We start from the raw sequence: 15,319 nt of genomic DNA, 5'->3' as shown, positions 1-15,319 counted from the left end.
ACGGGGGAGGGTCAGAGGGAGAAGCAGACTCCCTGCCGAGCAGGGAGCCCGATGCGGGACTCGATCCAGGGACTCCAGGATCATGACCTGAGCCGAAGGCAGTCGCTTAACCAACTGAGCCACCCAGGCGCCCTAAAATTAATTATTTTAATAGCTTCATTAAATAGTAAGTGAAACCGTCAGTAAGTGGCAGAAAGGAATACAATGCCCACTAGTATGGCTTGAGGCCACCACCTTGCCTCCCGGTACCAGCACTTTTCCCCACCTGTGCTTTTGACCCTCAGTGCAGACGTCAACACAGTTGAAAGGGCAAATACCATTCTGACATTATGAAAGTAGTATTGACCGCATTATTCCTTAAAGCATCTTCGGGGCTCCCAGGGGTCTGTCGACCACACTTTGAGGACTGTTGCCCTAGAGTAGATTGACAGTTGATACTTTTTTTTTTTTTTTATTTGAGACAGAGAGAACGAGAGAGAGAGCACATGAGAGGGGGGAGGGTCAGAGGGAGAAGCAGGTTCCCTGCCGAGCAGGGAGCCCGATGCGGGACTCGATCCAGGGACTCCAGGATCATGACCTGAGCCGAAGGCAGTCGCTTAACCAACTGAGCCACCCAGGCGCCCCGACAGTTGATACTTTTAAAATTCATTTATAACAAACGCACACACATACACACACACGTACACACGCATATAAAAGATTAAAATGTCCTTCGTGAAAATGGAACACAAAATTTAAACTCGGTGTGTGGTCTCTGCATCCGTAGCATTCTGATCTTCCAGAAGTTTGCAGCTTGCTAAGTGGCTTGGCATTTAGTGGATTTTGGTCACTTCACTTGGAATAAGAGCAATGCAATTTCAGAGCACTTGGCAGTAAAACAGAATCACTTTTTTTTTTTTTTAAAGATTTTATTTATTTATTTGAGAGAGAGAGAATGAGAGAGAGCGAGTACATGAGAGGGGGGAGGGGCAGAGGGAGAAGCAGACTCCCTGCCGAGCAGGGAGCCCGATGCGACTCGATCCCGGGACTCCAGGATCATGACCTGAGCCGAAGGCAGTCGCTTAACCAACTGAGCCACCCAGGCGCCCAAACAGAATCACTTTTTAAATAGAATAATGTTAACTATAAAGTCTGCGAAGCCTTCTTCTTTGTTTACAACACTTAAAATTTTGATTTGGTGTTAATTCTAGTACTTGAAAGATGAAGATGATGATCTTGTGTCACCGCCTAACACAGAAGGAAACCAGTGGTATGATTTTCTTCAAAATAGCAACCACCTTAAAGGTATTTAATGAACTTAGTGGATTTTGGCCATTTTATACTTGCTTTGAGACCACTATATTAACTATGATGTTGCTGGACAATTACTGAATATTTATTTCAGGTCTTTAGATCATTTGTGCCTATTGTTTTTGATTAGAGAAATAGCAAAATAACAAATAGTATATGACATTACCATGATAGAAAACATTCTGAAATTAACTGCGATGGGGTAAGATTGCTTATTCTCAGGTATTCTTATATGGTCTGTTTTGTACCTTATAAAAAAAAAGGATATTGGGAAGAAAATTATAGAACCTGCTAGTGAGAGAAGTCTGGCTGATTCCAGTCTGTTAACTCCTAAAAGCATAGTGATGCTTAACTGTTCTCCTGAGATTGTAGGTTTGTGTGTATTTGTGCCTTTCATTCTCTAGGATCTTGAAATGTTGGTATAGGAAAATGATCCAGCATTACTCGGGATGCAACACAAAATAGCAACCACTAAATATATCAGAACTTCACTATTTTAGATGCAGATATTTTTGAAGCTGTATTTCTTTGCTTTCTCACAGAGTAATCTGATCACAGCCTGTCAGTTTCTTATGTCCCTAGGGTAATAGCCCTGTGCACGTAGTTCCTCCCGTAATGCCCCCAGGAGCCTAGGGGGTAGGCACCTGTTATCCCCATTTCCTAACAAGGAGGCTGAAGGTCAGAGAAGGCCCAAGATCACACAAGCTGGTACCTGGTGGAACTAGGGTGCTGCTGACCTCAAAGCCTGAGTTTTTAACTCGACTCACTGGTAACCTCTGCCACTCTGTCTGGTTGCTGTTTATCTAAATAAATGAATGAATGAATGAATGAGGATGGATGGGGGAAGGAGAGAATTCTCTGAAGCTCAGAACTTGGCTTGCTGCTCTTTTGTTTTAATGTGAGAAGTCCAAATTCTTTTTCAGAGCAGGACATTGTGTATTGCTTGAGATCTATTAATGTCAGTTATTGAATGGAGGGAGAATAAAGCCATTGCTGTTTAATCAGGATGCATCCCCAGCCTGAGGAAGGCTCATGGCAGTGTGCCAGGAGGTGGCACCTGAACCCTGTCTGGGAGTGGGCTAGGTCCTGGGAACGTGGATGGGCTAAAAATAGGCCCTACCCCTTTTCTCCTCACATCTTCTATGACTGAACAGGAAGGCCTAATCTTAGCTAGGGGCATCATATTTAACCAAGATAACACTTCGTATTATTAACTCCCTCTCTTAAATGCTCAAGGTTTTGTTAGTATGTGAATTGGGACAAACTCATTAATTCTCCAGTTTCTTAGTCTAGTGTGAAGAAATACAGACTCTCATTATGGAACTGTTTCTGTTTTGTTTTTTTTTTAAGATTGATTTATTTATTAGAGAGAGTGTGGTGGGGAGGGACAAAGGGAGAGGGAGGGAGAATCCCGAGCAGATTCTGGGCTGAGCATGGAGCCCAACGCAGAGTTCAGTCCCACAACCCTGAGATCACGACCTGAGCCGAAACCAGGGCTCAGATGCCCCACCGACTGTGCCACCCAGATGCCCCATCATTATGGAACCGTTAAGAAAACTTTCATGAAACTTCTTTCTAGCACTTTGAAAAAATCACGTGCTATCTGCTACATGTACTTTCTCAGGGTACTTGAGGGAGCGTCGGTGTTGTACGATGGGTGAGAGTTGGTGCTCTGGGCCGTGGGGGTTGGAACCTGCTCTACGACTTCCTCGTAGTGTGGCTGAGAGCAGACCGTCTAACCTCTCTGTGCCCCAGTTTTCTCCTCAGTAACACGAGGACAGTAGTAGTGCCTCCCTCAAAACGCTGTTGTGAAGATTCAGTAAATGTAGATAGAGCACTTGGTGCCTGGCTCATGGCTCCTGAGCAATCAGGATGTTAGCATGTGAGCTGTCGTTACTCAGAACACTTCTGACACTAAAATGGGAGGTTTTTCCTCCTCAGACCAATTCTGACACCAATTGGGTGTCCTGCAATCGCGTTCTGATGCTAACTACCCAGACTCCACAGCTTCCATGGCTCAGTCCCACAAGACTGCCTCTGCTTCTGACTTCAGTCCTAAGGATCAGGTCCCTGGGTGGCCCACATTTCTGTCCTCACAACCCCTCCCCGCCTTTCAGGTTGGTAATTTGCTAAAATGGTTTACTGCTTTATTATAAAGATACAAGTCGGAACAGCCAAGTGGAAGAGATGCATAGGGCAGGGTATGGGGAGAGGGGCTCAGAGCTTCCGCGTCTGCTCTGGGCATGCCACCCTCCCAGCAGCCGGAAGCTCTCTGTTCAGGGGTTCTTTATGGGGTGCGATGGATTAAATCATCGATTACTGGTGATTGGACTCAACTCCAGCTCCTCTCCCCACCCTGAAAGTTGGGGGATGAGGGCTGAAAAGTCCAGGCTTCTGTTGGGGCTTAGTCTTTCTGGCAATCAGTCTTCATCCTGAAACTACCGAGGGATCCACCCAGAGTCGCCTCCTTACACCAAAAGATGTTCCTGTCACCCTTATCACTAAGGAAATTCTGAGGGTTTTAGAAGCTCTGTGCCAGGAACCAGGGACAAAGACCAGATATCTTTCTCTGCTCCCACAGCATCTGTCACCTGTGGGGAGCTTAAAATGTTAACTGATTAAAACCCATTTTGCCCACATAGCTGGGATATGAGATGCCTCGAGTGAGGGAAGCCTACAGAGCTCAGGAGAAGAGGGTGGTAGGCCTGGGAGCCCGAGGGTTGGAGTCACAGGTGTGGATTCTTCATCATTTTCACACCAGGCAAATTGCCCAAACATCGTGAGCCTCATTTTTTTTAATCTGTAAGTTGGAGAGCGCGGTGCTTACTTTTACAGCTGTTGTGAGCAATAGGAATAACAGAAAGGGATCTAGCGGAGTCGCTACCAGTGAACGCTGAATTATGTATTACTTTCTACTGGTAAAGTAGCCTTTTGAAAAGTAAAGTGCTTATTTACACAGCACTAGGGTCTTGTCTCTTGTTTCTGTTTTTAGTATTACACTCTTCCAAAACATTACTGGACTGCTGTTGTCACACCACTGTGGCAGAGTAGAGAATGAACTCTATTTTGTGTCTTGTGGTTCCCAAATCACCCCTTCCTTCTTATACCCAGCGGAAGCATACTGTCGGATTTGGGTGGGGGAAATAGAAGAGAGAGTATCGAGCTGCTAGGACTCGGCCTGCAGTGGGTGTGGTGGGTTTTAGTGGGCCGGCAGCAGGGGATGAGGAAAGAAAGGCGGGAGGCCACAGCCATGCGTGGTGAGGTTGTGTGAAGGGATAATGAAGCGACCAGGGAGATCGCTGCCGCCAGAGATGCGGTGCGGGCTGCCTCGGACAAGAGATTATTTTCTGCTAATCATTTGGTTTATTATAGCTTTGTGTTTTTGTTTCTTTTCTTGTTTGAAACCAGAAAGTCCTTTGCTGTTTCCATATTATCCTCGAAAATCATTGCATTTTGTGAAAAGGCGGATGGAGAACATTATTGATCTGTGCTTGCAAAAACCAGCAGTAAGTTTGAAAAAGAAATACTTGCCTTTGTGGAGGAGTGAGAATCTCTACAATATGGGGCTCACTTACGTAAACGATAACAGTTATTAAGGTGAGCCGTATGAAAATGCTGCTATTCACCTTTTGGCTAACAAAAATGGCAGGCTCGTTGGGCTCACCCTAACATTTCCTCTTATTGTTAGTTTCTTACATAAACTAAAAGGTAAACAGATAACAAGGTTATTGAGAGTGTTGGCATCCTTATTATCTTATTTGTTCCCAGAACAAACTTCTTGTAAACGGTCTTGGCTAGAGAGCTGTCTTGCGTCTAGCTCACTGCCGCAGGAGGGCAGGTCCGTGCCTTGAGACAAGGAGATGGGCTGGGAGTTCTTAGTCTGCGCTTCTTTCCCGTGTCCTTTTCAGAGTTTCTTCTGTCTCTTTCCCTTGCTGTTAGGACTGTCATTGAAGTTTCTCATGTGAAAGCTTGGTGATCTGGATGGTTTTTTACTAGACTTGAGCAGTGAAGGTCAGGGACTTTCTGTAGAGTACCTGTGTGTATGTAAATGCTTTAATGGGGTATTGTTTTAATCTATTTTATTTAGGATGTCATTGGAAAATCGATGAATCAAGCAATCTGTATTCCATTATATAGGGATGCTAGAAGGTAATTCTGTTTACTTTTTGGGTGGTAAAATTCAGCGGCCAATTTAATTTTTTCTTACCTTTTTTTCTTTTGTTTTAGTCAGGACTGTACACGCAGATTATTCAAATTTCCCTTCCTGTAAGTGTGTGTTTCTCCCCATCTCATGCGAGAAAAACAGTTTTGTTCTCTGCTGTGACAGCTGAATATCATGTTTTGACATTAATTTTTTTTCCTTAGGTGGAATAATAAAACCTCAAATCTACATTATCTTCTTTTTACTGTTTTAGAAGATTCACTTCATAAAATGTGCATCTTAAGGAGACATACTGATATTTCCCAGTAAGTATTAATCTAAAGTTTGAGTTTGAGAATGAGATTGTATTATTTTTAATAATAAACATACAGTTTCCCTCCCCTACATTTTGGGGTTCAGTTAAGCTACCTTATGACTTTAGGCTTGTCGCTGAACTGTTCTTAGTCTTAGTTTTCACATGATTAAGAGGATAATGCCAAATCAGGAAGCTATATGATCCCTTCTGATTCTAGATTATTAATTTTGTACAGGTGTAGCTGTGACTTGCAGGATTTCTTTAGCGTTAGGAAAAATACAACAGTGGAACACTCAGGATTATATCTCATGAACTTGTAGCAGTTCAAAACTGCTACAAGTTTGGGTTCCTTATAGGAAGAATTTTTGCCTCCGGCTAGGTATGCCTTTCATTAAACAAGAGGCCTGCCTATAGAGACTTCTTTTGAGAATCTGAAGTAAAAGTTCTAAAAAATAAATCACATACAGAATACGTGTTTCTCAATGTATTCGTTTTTAGTCTCTCAGATGGTTCTTAATGTGAATTTGAAGGAAATGTTTTGAGACCCAAGATGGGGCCAAAGAGAAGTAATTTAGTTGTCCCAATTGTCCTTAATTTTATAAGGTATCTAGCTACTTGAGTGACTGAGATTTTAAAGCAAGTTGTAATTTTGATGGAGGTTTGTCTATCCAGGTGTTTAAATTAGCTGTCAGTGTTGCAGAATGAGCATAATGGTATTTTGGGTCTGGGACTTGGCTGTTTAGGTGAATATACTAACACTGACAATCATGTTCTTTCAAGCATTTCGATCATTGGCTATCCAGGTTGTTCCACAGTCTCTTTTTTCTCCCCTTCTTTCTTCAAGATCTGTAAGTAACGGTCTAATTGCTGTTAAGTTTGGGAGCTTCACATATGCTACAACCGAAAAAGTGAGAAGAAGGTAAGTCTTGAATCTTGTTTGGATGAGATTGTTCACATGTACAAATGATCTGTACAGAAATGTGGTTAGACTCAGGTACAGTGATGATGTTATGCCCACGAGGCCTTTGTAACTTGCAGCAGAGGACACAGGATTGCTCACATAGTTTATACTTTGATTGACTTCACAATTGAATAGAACCTTACTGCCCTTCAGGGGTTTATAGAGCCCTGGTTTCCCGTGATTGATACTTCTGAGCTCCTCTGTCTGTTATGAAAGCAAGGTGGCTCCAGGGGGCATGTGGCTGAAGTTCTTGTTATGACCAACACTAACATGAGGTGGCCTCATTCTCCCTGCTCTGGGATGTTCTTAGGATATAAAAGGGTAAAAGTACCAGAGCTGTCCCTGAGGCTGTGGGGTGGACACTCATCACAGGCCAATTTTTTTCTCACTCTCTTTTCCTTACGTAAAAGGAGATTTTTATGAGAATGTCTTTGAAGTTGTTGTGACTTTTCCTCTGTCAGTCTTATTTTTACTTCTCAGTCTAGTCAGCTCTGTTTGTTTAGGCAGTAGATATCTACAAGGTGCCATTCGTGGAATTTCCACAGCCTTAAGGCCTGACTACTGGTATCAGGAGTTTTCTGGAACTGGACCAATCTCACCCTCCCAGATTTTTCTTTTTTCATGATGACCTCTTTTTAGGGCCTAGTTCTATCTGTGAATAATCACTGCAATCGGTAACTGATTTTAGCACAAACTAATGATGTATTTTTAGTGTACTAGTATAGAATGTCACCTGGTTTTTGTTGTATTAATTTTTTGCGTGGTACCACAGTACTTGCTCAGTAGTCCTGATCATCTGTGATGTAACAGAACGTCCTTCACTTCTAGTGCCTACAGCTGCTTAGACGCACAGTTCTATGATGATGAGACCGTAACAGTAGTTCTGAAAGACACTGTGGGGCGCGAAGGGAGAGATAGACTCCTGGTCCAGTTGCCGTTGTCTTCAGTGTATAACGGTGAGGATGCTGCAGAGTATCAGTTCACTGGGGCCTACTCCACAAGGTAACTAACTCATCAGTAAGAAAGTCTTGCTGACCTAACAGTTAAATGCTTTTGAATGTGTATCGTACATTCTAGCTCCTCAGGTATGCTAGACAGTGCTTACTAGGGATAGGAAAGTCAGCTGAGCAGACGTACTTTTCTTTAAAAAAAATGCTGGCTTCAACAGGTCTTCTGCCCTTTTGCTTTACAAATAAATCAAGAGTATTTGCTCAAATAAGGTGGGGAATTATTTGGAGTGGTGAATGGGGCTTCTGTGCTATTTTTAAGGGTAGCATTAACCCCAGTTAATGACAGAATTAGTTATTTTAGATTTGCTCCTAGTGGTTTCCTTCCAGAATTAGGACCTCAGTAGCCACATGGAGGTACACAGCTAACTCTAACCCTTCTCTAATTTAAAAAATGTGTCTGTTTGCTTTCCTTGAGCTGGAATCAGAAACCTTAGTAAGATGCCATTCTGGCTATTTGGAATTGCAGTATTTTCCTAGGATATAGGAAAATACTTTTTAAATACTTTTTAAAGTGGCTGATAGAATTATTTTGGAAATGGGAATATTGGTAGAAATCGAACCCATGGTGGATCCTAATACTACCCCTTGTAACCAGGGAGAAGATCGCCTTTTCATCCTGGGGTTGCTTTTTCCCCTCTCCAGGCTAGATGAACAGTGCAGTGCTATTCCCACACGTACCATGCATTTTGAGAAGCATTGGCGATTACTGGAAAGTATGAAGGCTCAGTATGTTGCTGGGAATGGTTTTCGCAAAGTGTCCTGTGTGGTAAGTATTTACAGATTGTTTACTGACTGAGAGTAACAGGAGGAAGTGACTTTGGATCTATAAGGTCCTTTCAGAAAGTGTAAACATTTCGTGGTGTATTGCCTTTATTGATTACGAACATGTTGTGGTCTTAGCTATGTAGCTTTCTCGTTCTGAGAAAGCTGACTGAGGAATACAATTCTAGATGTTACTTATTTATTTATTTTTTAAGTAGTCTCGACACCCAACATGGGGCTCGAACTCGTGACCCTGAAATCAAGTATCTCATGGTCTTGCGACTGAGCCACTAAGCGCCCCTAGATTTTAATTATCATGAAATTGTCACTGTTGTATATAGAGATCCTCTTACAGCAAGTGAGGCTAAGTTTAGTGATTTTGTTGTAAATTGATGGGAAAATAACTTTCATACAAAACCATTCTTCAAGCTTCTCATTTCTTATATATTATGCATTAGTTCAGCCATTAATTTAGAGAGTCTTTATTTGACCTTTTCTTCTCCAGTTAAGCTCAAACCTCCGTCATGTAAGAGTATTTGAAATGGACATAGATGATGAATGGGAGCTTGATGAGTCTTCGGATGAAGAGGAGGAAGCCAGTAATAAGCCCGTGAAGATAAAGGAAGAGGTGCTGTCGGAGTCGGAGGCGGAGAACCAGCAGGCCAGAGCTGCTGTCGCAGCTCCGGACGTAGTCATCAAGGTGGAAAAACTTGACCCTGAGCTGGACTCCTGATCTAGCTTGCCCTTATGTTCTCGGTATGTCAGGGAGGACATGGGATATGGACGAAGATGTTTTGGACCACTTTTAATTTTCTTTGTATAACAAAGAAATAAACCATACATTTTATTTTTCCTTATTCTGCTTCAGCTTCTTAGTAGTAGAGTCACTATAATAGACTTTTTTTTTTGCCAAGATTTCTTTTTAACACTGTGTGCAGAACTCATGTTTAAAGAAAACATAAATTGAATGTGAGGAAAATTTCAGTCTTTTCTGTTAAAAGATAGGTATCAGGAATCATTCCTATATCAAGAAGAAATTACATTTAAATAGTCATTCATCACTGGAAGTTTTGATGCTTTAATATTTTAAAAACATAGATAACATTTATTCCTCCTTTTCCATCTTCCCCTTTCTAGTTGATTCTCAGTCTCCAGAATGCTTTCCAAAATTATGTTTTCAAAATTATACTGCTTTACTGTGATGCTAAATAAGCCAGAAGATGGATACTGTCTTTATGATCTAAACAGCAAAAACACTGCTTGACACCTACATAATTATCTCATTTTGTTACTGGATTTGAGCTCTGAATCCTTTGAATTGGCAGCATTTAGATGTGTCTTTTTCCTCTGTTTATAATCGGTCAAAGACACATGGTGGCTATCTGTGCAATGCCTTATGAACACAAGAAACGTGGGATCAACTAAGCCTAATTTAACATTAGTGCACATGAGCTTCTGTTGATTTCCTGGTGCTCATTCCTAAAGTTGAGTAGTATTCTCATGAGACTCTCAAAGAGTTTCCGTTTTATATATGAATTCTAGTATCAGTTCACCGATAAATGAAAGCATCACTTTTTGAAGCTTTAAATATCTTTAGGCAGGAAAATATACTTTAACCACATGAGTGGGTAACTGCCGGATTCTGTGTCATTTGTCTGTTTCTTTAATAGTACCTGTTGCACTTGGATTTTAGGTACATCATGCTTTAGATACTCCAGGTACCTCAGTTGGTCTGATCTGTGTCAGTTTTGAAGGGAATACTGACAAGAAGCCACTGTTGTGTGTATGAGCTTGGCGATTAGAACTATGATCTTCAGGAGCCCGGCTGTGCCTGCATGCGGCCTTGCACATAGCAGGCCTCGAACACGCTTAATATGTAATTTACATAAATGCTTCTTGGTGGTTGGTCAGTTTCATGGCATTGTGCAGATGTCTTGAATTAGCTTTTGTGAGCAAGAAAGGTAATCTCTCAGGCGACATTATAGCTTGTTAGAATAAATTGCAATTTCACAATGAGCCACCAGTTCTTTATTAGACGGTAATCTGTCCTATGTGACTTCAGCATGAAATTTATAAAGATTTTTTGATACGTGCACGCTTGCTTTCTGCAGTTCCAGCCTACGGATGAATTGAAACCGAGACTCCCAGACTCTGCCATCATCTCGAACCAGGCATCAGTGCTAGTTCCACTGATGTACTTAGCTATCCCTTATCATTGAGTTAAATAATTGTGAATCATTCCTAATTTTAGGATAGTTTCTTCATTAATGTTTTTAATGTATATGATAAATAATTTAGGAACTGGATTTGTATTATATCGAAGTAGAGAAGTTTGAACTGATATCTGAATTCCTTTTTAAGTTTTAATAAGTGTAGTGCAGATAATCTGTTTTATCATTATATTTTTACACGTAGGCTATGATTTCCACACTGTCAGAAACTCTGCTTTTAATATTTAGAAATAATTTGAGCGTTATAGACTATCATTTCTGGTTTATTTAGCAGCAGATGCTGAATTTGAGTTTTGAATTGAGTGAATGACAAGGAAAGTGGGGCATGTGGGATCCTGGGTGCTGGGCATTGGCATACACAGGCTGTTCGTGGAGTTCTGGGCCCTGACCTTCATAGAGTGGAGATAATCAACTACCTGTCTCAGGGTTTGAGGACTAAATGGGTGTCATAGAGCTTTGTGGTTGGCACATAGGAGACACCTGATAAAGATCAGCACTTATTAAAATTCTGTGCTGCTCTTTTCCAGGATAAAATGTGTTGATATTTTAGGAATTTAAATAGCCCCTTTTTTTTTTTTGGTGCCCGACTTAATGGGATTGTGATAATAGTCTTGCTAATTCTCTGGCTTTGTAGGTTGTTTTTTTTTTCCTTTTGTTCTTGAATTTTCCAAAATAAAAAATTTTACACTTAGCAAAATGCTAAAACATTTTATCTTCTTTATTTAGAGCATTTGAATATAAATGTGAGGAAAACTATTATAGTATAACCTTGGGTTTATGACCCCATAACTAGGGAAGGCCTCTTAGATATAGATATAGATATAGATATAGATATAGATATATAGATATAGATATAGATATAGATATAGATGTCTGAGTTAATCTAAATACTTGCAATTCTCGAGGAAATCCAGCAAGCAAATGTGCTAAATACTTCTAGAGAATGCTATGATTGAAATCGTGGGTTGCATGAGTTCTCCAGGGCAGATCAGTTTCTTTGGTACCTCTTGCATTTGTGACAATTATTACAGACTGATTGCATTTATTAGAATATACATTTGTCCAACATACCATTTTTAGTTCTCACTGAGCAGAGGGAGATGGTACTTAGGATTATACTAAGTCAAGGTCACAGAAACCTTAGAGTATGAGAGTAAGGATTATTTTAGAGCAGGAAATAGTACATGAAGTCTTAGGAATATTCAGTTTAGAAATTCTCAATTATTAAAGGGTTGGTTCTAAGAAAATGAATTATTAATATATAGATAATGTTTTTCACTTTCTGGGTTCACTGGAACAGGATCTTCCATGAAACACACACCATCACATCAAAATTTCCTGGGCTGGTGATTAATAATGCAAATTTATGGGTGCCACCCAAGACCACTCAGAATGTGGAGACAGGGCACAGGCCTGCATTTTTAACCAGCTCACCTGATCTTATGCCCACTGAAGTTGAGAACCTTTATAGTCTATGGAAGCTATTTTTTAGTAATTAGTTGTTTATCATTTTTTAATTAAAAGCTGCTCCCTTAGATGCATTGAAAACGGATATATTTTTTTCCTTACAAATGACCCTGATGTAATTAATTTTACATGCAACATGCTCACAGTTCTGTAAATCTGTTTAAACAACGGCGGGCCTAATTATCCTGCGTCTGGGCACTGCAGCGTGTAGAACCCAATCCCAGAAGGCCACATTTCAGCCTTAAGCCCACGTTCCACCGGGTGGTAGACGCCGAGTGGGTCTGTGTGGGCCAAGCAGGCTGGCTAACCGGCAATTACGACTCATCAATGACACCCTCGCTCTGGGGTGTGCAGACTAAACAGCACCCCCAGACGCTGTGGTGGCTGCGGTAGAGATGGTCAGTCCGCCCCGCGGCATGGCCGCGGGACGTTGTGCGGACTGGCTCCATAGATGTTTTCAATGTTAAAGCAAGGAGACAAGTTTGTAATTCGTGCCTCCTGCCCTTCCAACTGCCACTGTTCCCATATCCTCCCAACCAGGCTGGAGACCTTAGGAACTGATTTTATTTAGTTCTGTATTCCTGATTGCTGTTGCAGAGTGACCATGATTATTTTAATTTGTATTTTTTCCACTTTTCAGATAGCAGAACTGGGTATTTATTTTCCTTTTTTTTTTTTTTTTTTAAGATTTCGTTTATTTGAGAGAGAGGGAGCACAGAGAGAGAGGCAGAGGGAGAAGCAGACTCCCCGCTGAGCAGAGAGCCTGATGCAGGACTCAATCCCAGGACCCTGAGATCATGACCTGAGCTGAAGGCAAACGCTTAACTGACTAAGCCACCCAGGCGTCCCAGTAGAACTGGATATTTAGGAGCCCAAGTAGCTACTATAAACTGGCACCCACGACTGTCAGCATGTCAAATGATGCAGCGAAAATGTTCTCACATTGATAACATGTTGCTGCCCCTTTTTCCTTCCACCACTTAGTTTGCACCACTGTGTCCTGCCCGCCTTTTGCAGGAAGAGGTGTGAAGGATAAAATTTAATATATATATGGTACGGTTTGCTGTCTTAGGCTGTAAAGTCAAGATCTCTGAGTCACAGAGTGCACATGGAAGGGGCGAAGACCATGGCCGTGGGGTCCTGTGGGATGTAGAGTTCATTGTCTCCCTGCTGGGGGAGGAGCCATTGGAGGAGATGTGGAAAGAGTGGTCCCCAGAAGGAGGAGGAGACCCAGGTGACGTCTTTAATGGAAACCCGGTCAGGGGAGCCTTCAGTCATGTCCAATGCTGCCAAGAAGTGGAGGAAGAGAGTGATGAGGATTGGCTAGTATGTCTGAACACTTGAGTCACTGGTGGTTGCATCTGGAGCAGCTTTCAGTCCCGTGAGCATGTTGCCCCCTCAGTCTTCCCTGGCAGCCATCTCAGGACTTTCCTCTGGCTCATACTGGCTTTCTTTCCTCTTCTTGGAGGAACCAGATTCTTTCTGCCCCAGAACTTTGGGACATGCCGTTTGCCAGGAATGCCTTTCCCTAACACTTCACAGGCTTACTCCTCACATTCAATTCCTCAGCCAATGTCTTCCTCGGAAAAGCCCACTGAGATTTCAGGAGTCTCCTCCCCTTCCCCGTCATGCCAGATGTCCCGATTTGCAGTTATGTCCTAATCTGGTGCTTATTTTATTGCCTAAATTAGATTATAAACCCTGTGACAGAGATCATGCCCATTTGTTTACCTCTCCATACCCAGTGCCTACCATAGTGCCTAGCACGTGGTAGTTGCTCAAGAAATATTGGATGATCAGCTTACCAAACATCCTAGCATACAGCAAAGTGGACACTGGTTTGAGATCCGAAAGAAATTATCCTGAAATTTTAACAACATTACAGTGCTTTAAATTTGTTCACAAATGGGTGGTACCCCCAAAATTGCAAACTGACAGATTACATTCGTCTCCATAAAAACTCATGGTTGGTCCAGGCTGCACCCACTGAAAGTGACAATTACTGATCTTCCGGGAGCTTCCCCTCCACCCAAATACTGGTGACCTTACACCTAGGTTTCCAAATCAGAATCCCTCGTCTTCAGCTTCCACATAATTTTTAAGGCCTCTGTTTTTGTCAGCTTAAGAAATGATGTATTTAAAAGATGACTTTTAGTTAAAAAAAATCAGTCATGACACCGACAGGCATGGTTTCCCAGGGTGGCGGTGGCAGGAGCCCGGTGGGAGTGGGTGTGGGTGTGGGGCAGGGGTGAGGTGAGAAGCAGAGCTGCCCACGGGGGCAACGCATGAAGAATTTTGCTGCAAGAGTAGGAGGGGGCATGAATGGCATCAGGGAGCTTTAAAAAAGACCGATGACACAAGGCATATTTATACATCCACAGCAGTGACGTGCTGAAGGGGGAGAAACTGACCATGTCTTGAGAAAAGGGGAAGCGTGAGAGTGAAATCCTTAAGAAGGCAAAAAGTCTGAGACCCAGCGACCAGGGGAGGGCTCGGCATTGGGCTGGAGCGCGATGTCCCTTGCATCCTAATGGCCGTGTGGGGACGCAGGCGGGCGGTATGTACAATTTCCCCCCGGGGAACTAGGTGTCACGGTCTCAGCAGAGAGCCACGACCAGTGACTTCCCCCCCCGCTTGCTGGGGAACTGGGAATGTCGAGGGCGCCCTGGAGACGTGATGTCCACTTCACGGGATCATTTTCTCCCGCTGGGGCGTTGGGTTTAATCCGGGTTGGGGTTTTGTCAGCCCATTACGACCAGGCAGAGGGGGCGAGGGGGTTGGGAAGGTGGTACCACAGTGACAGGGCGGTGGCTCGGAGGGTGGAGAATTGTGGAATTTTGGAATCAGCGGTGGGAGCACAGGGAGAGAGGGTGGCTGGAGAGGGCCATTTGCAGTGACCCTTCCAGAGGTGGTGGAACGCCGCGTTTGCCGCAGTGTGACTGTGGTGCTGGGGGCTGTCCCCCCCCACCCCCGGGAAGGAGGAGGGACTCACTGGAGCCAGGTAGGTCAGGAACAGAGTGGCCAGGGTTTCGGGAAGGCCGTGACAGTCACCGAACAGTGACAGCAGTGATGGTGGGGAAGGTAGGAGGGCGTGGACCTGAGGTCACCCGTGAGTGGCGAGGATAGGAGTGAGCGCGACAG

At 43.0% G+C, this 15,319-nt stretch overlaps 1 protein-coding gene across 3 annotated transcripts in view; it reads left to right on the top strand.

The window, feature by feature from the left end:
- The window catches only part of ANAPC4 (anaphase promoting complex subunit 4), a 38,141-nt gene extending 27,339 nt beyond the window's left edge, over positions 1 to 10,802 (top strand). The window contains exons 21-30 of one of the 3 annotated variants that reach the window (XM_021679449.1): positions 1,191 to 1,284; positions 4,699 to 4,796; positions 5,378 to 5,439; positions 5,518 to 5,556; positions 5,656 to 5,757; positions 6,592 to 6,666; positions 7,537 to 7,710; positions 8,361 to 8,484; positions 8,986 to 9,236; positions 10,592 to 10,802. In XM_021679449.1, coding sequence (XP_021535124.1) covers positions 1,191 to 1,284; positions 4,699 to 4,796; positions 5,378 to 5,439; positions 5,518 to 5,556; positions 5,656 to 5,757; positions 6,592 to 6,666; positions 7,537 to 7,710; positions 8,361 to 8,484; positions 8,986 to 9,213 — 996 coding nt within the window. In that variant the 3' untranslated portion in view covers positions 9,214 to 9,236; positions 10,592 to 10,802. Of the gene's footprint in view, positions 1 to 1,190; positions 1,285 to 4,698; positions 4,797 to 5,377; positions 5,440 to 5,517; positions 5,557 to 5,655; positions 5,758 to 6,591; positions 6,667 to 7,536; positions 7,711 to 8,360; positions 8,485 to 8,985; positions 9,340 to 10,591 lie in introns of those variants that run through there. The other 2 variants (XM_044913013.1, XM_021679448.2) reach the window with 2 other exon arrangements.
- The last annotated feature ends 4,517 nt before the right edge of the window (positions 10,803 to 15,319 follow it).

This window comes from Neomonachus schauinslandi, chromosome 2, assembly GCF_002201575.2.
Source record: "Neomonachus schauinslandi chromosome 2, ASM220157v2, whole genome shotgun sequence".
NCBI classification, from domain to species: Eukaryota; Metazoa; Chordata; class Mammalia; order Carnivora; family Phocidae; genus Neomonachus; species Neomonachus schauinslandi.
This window is presented reverse-complemented; position numbering and strand designations above follow the sequence as displayed.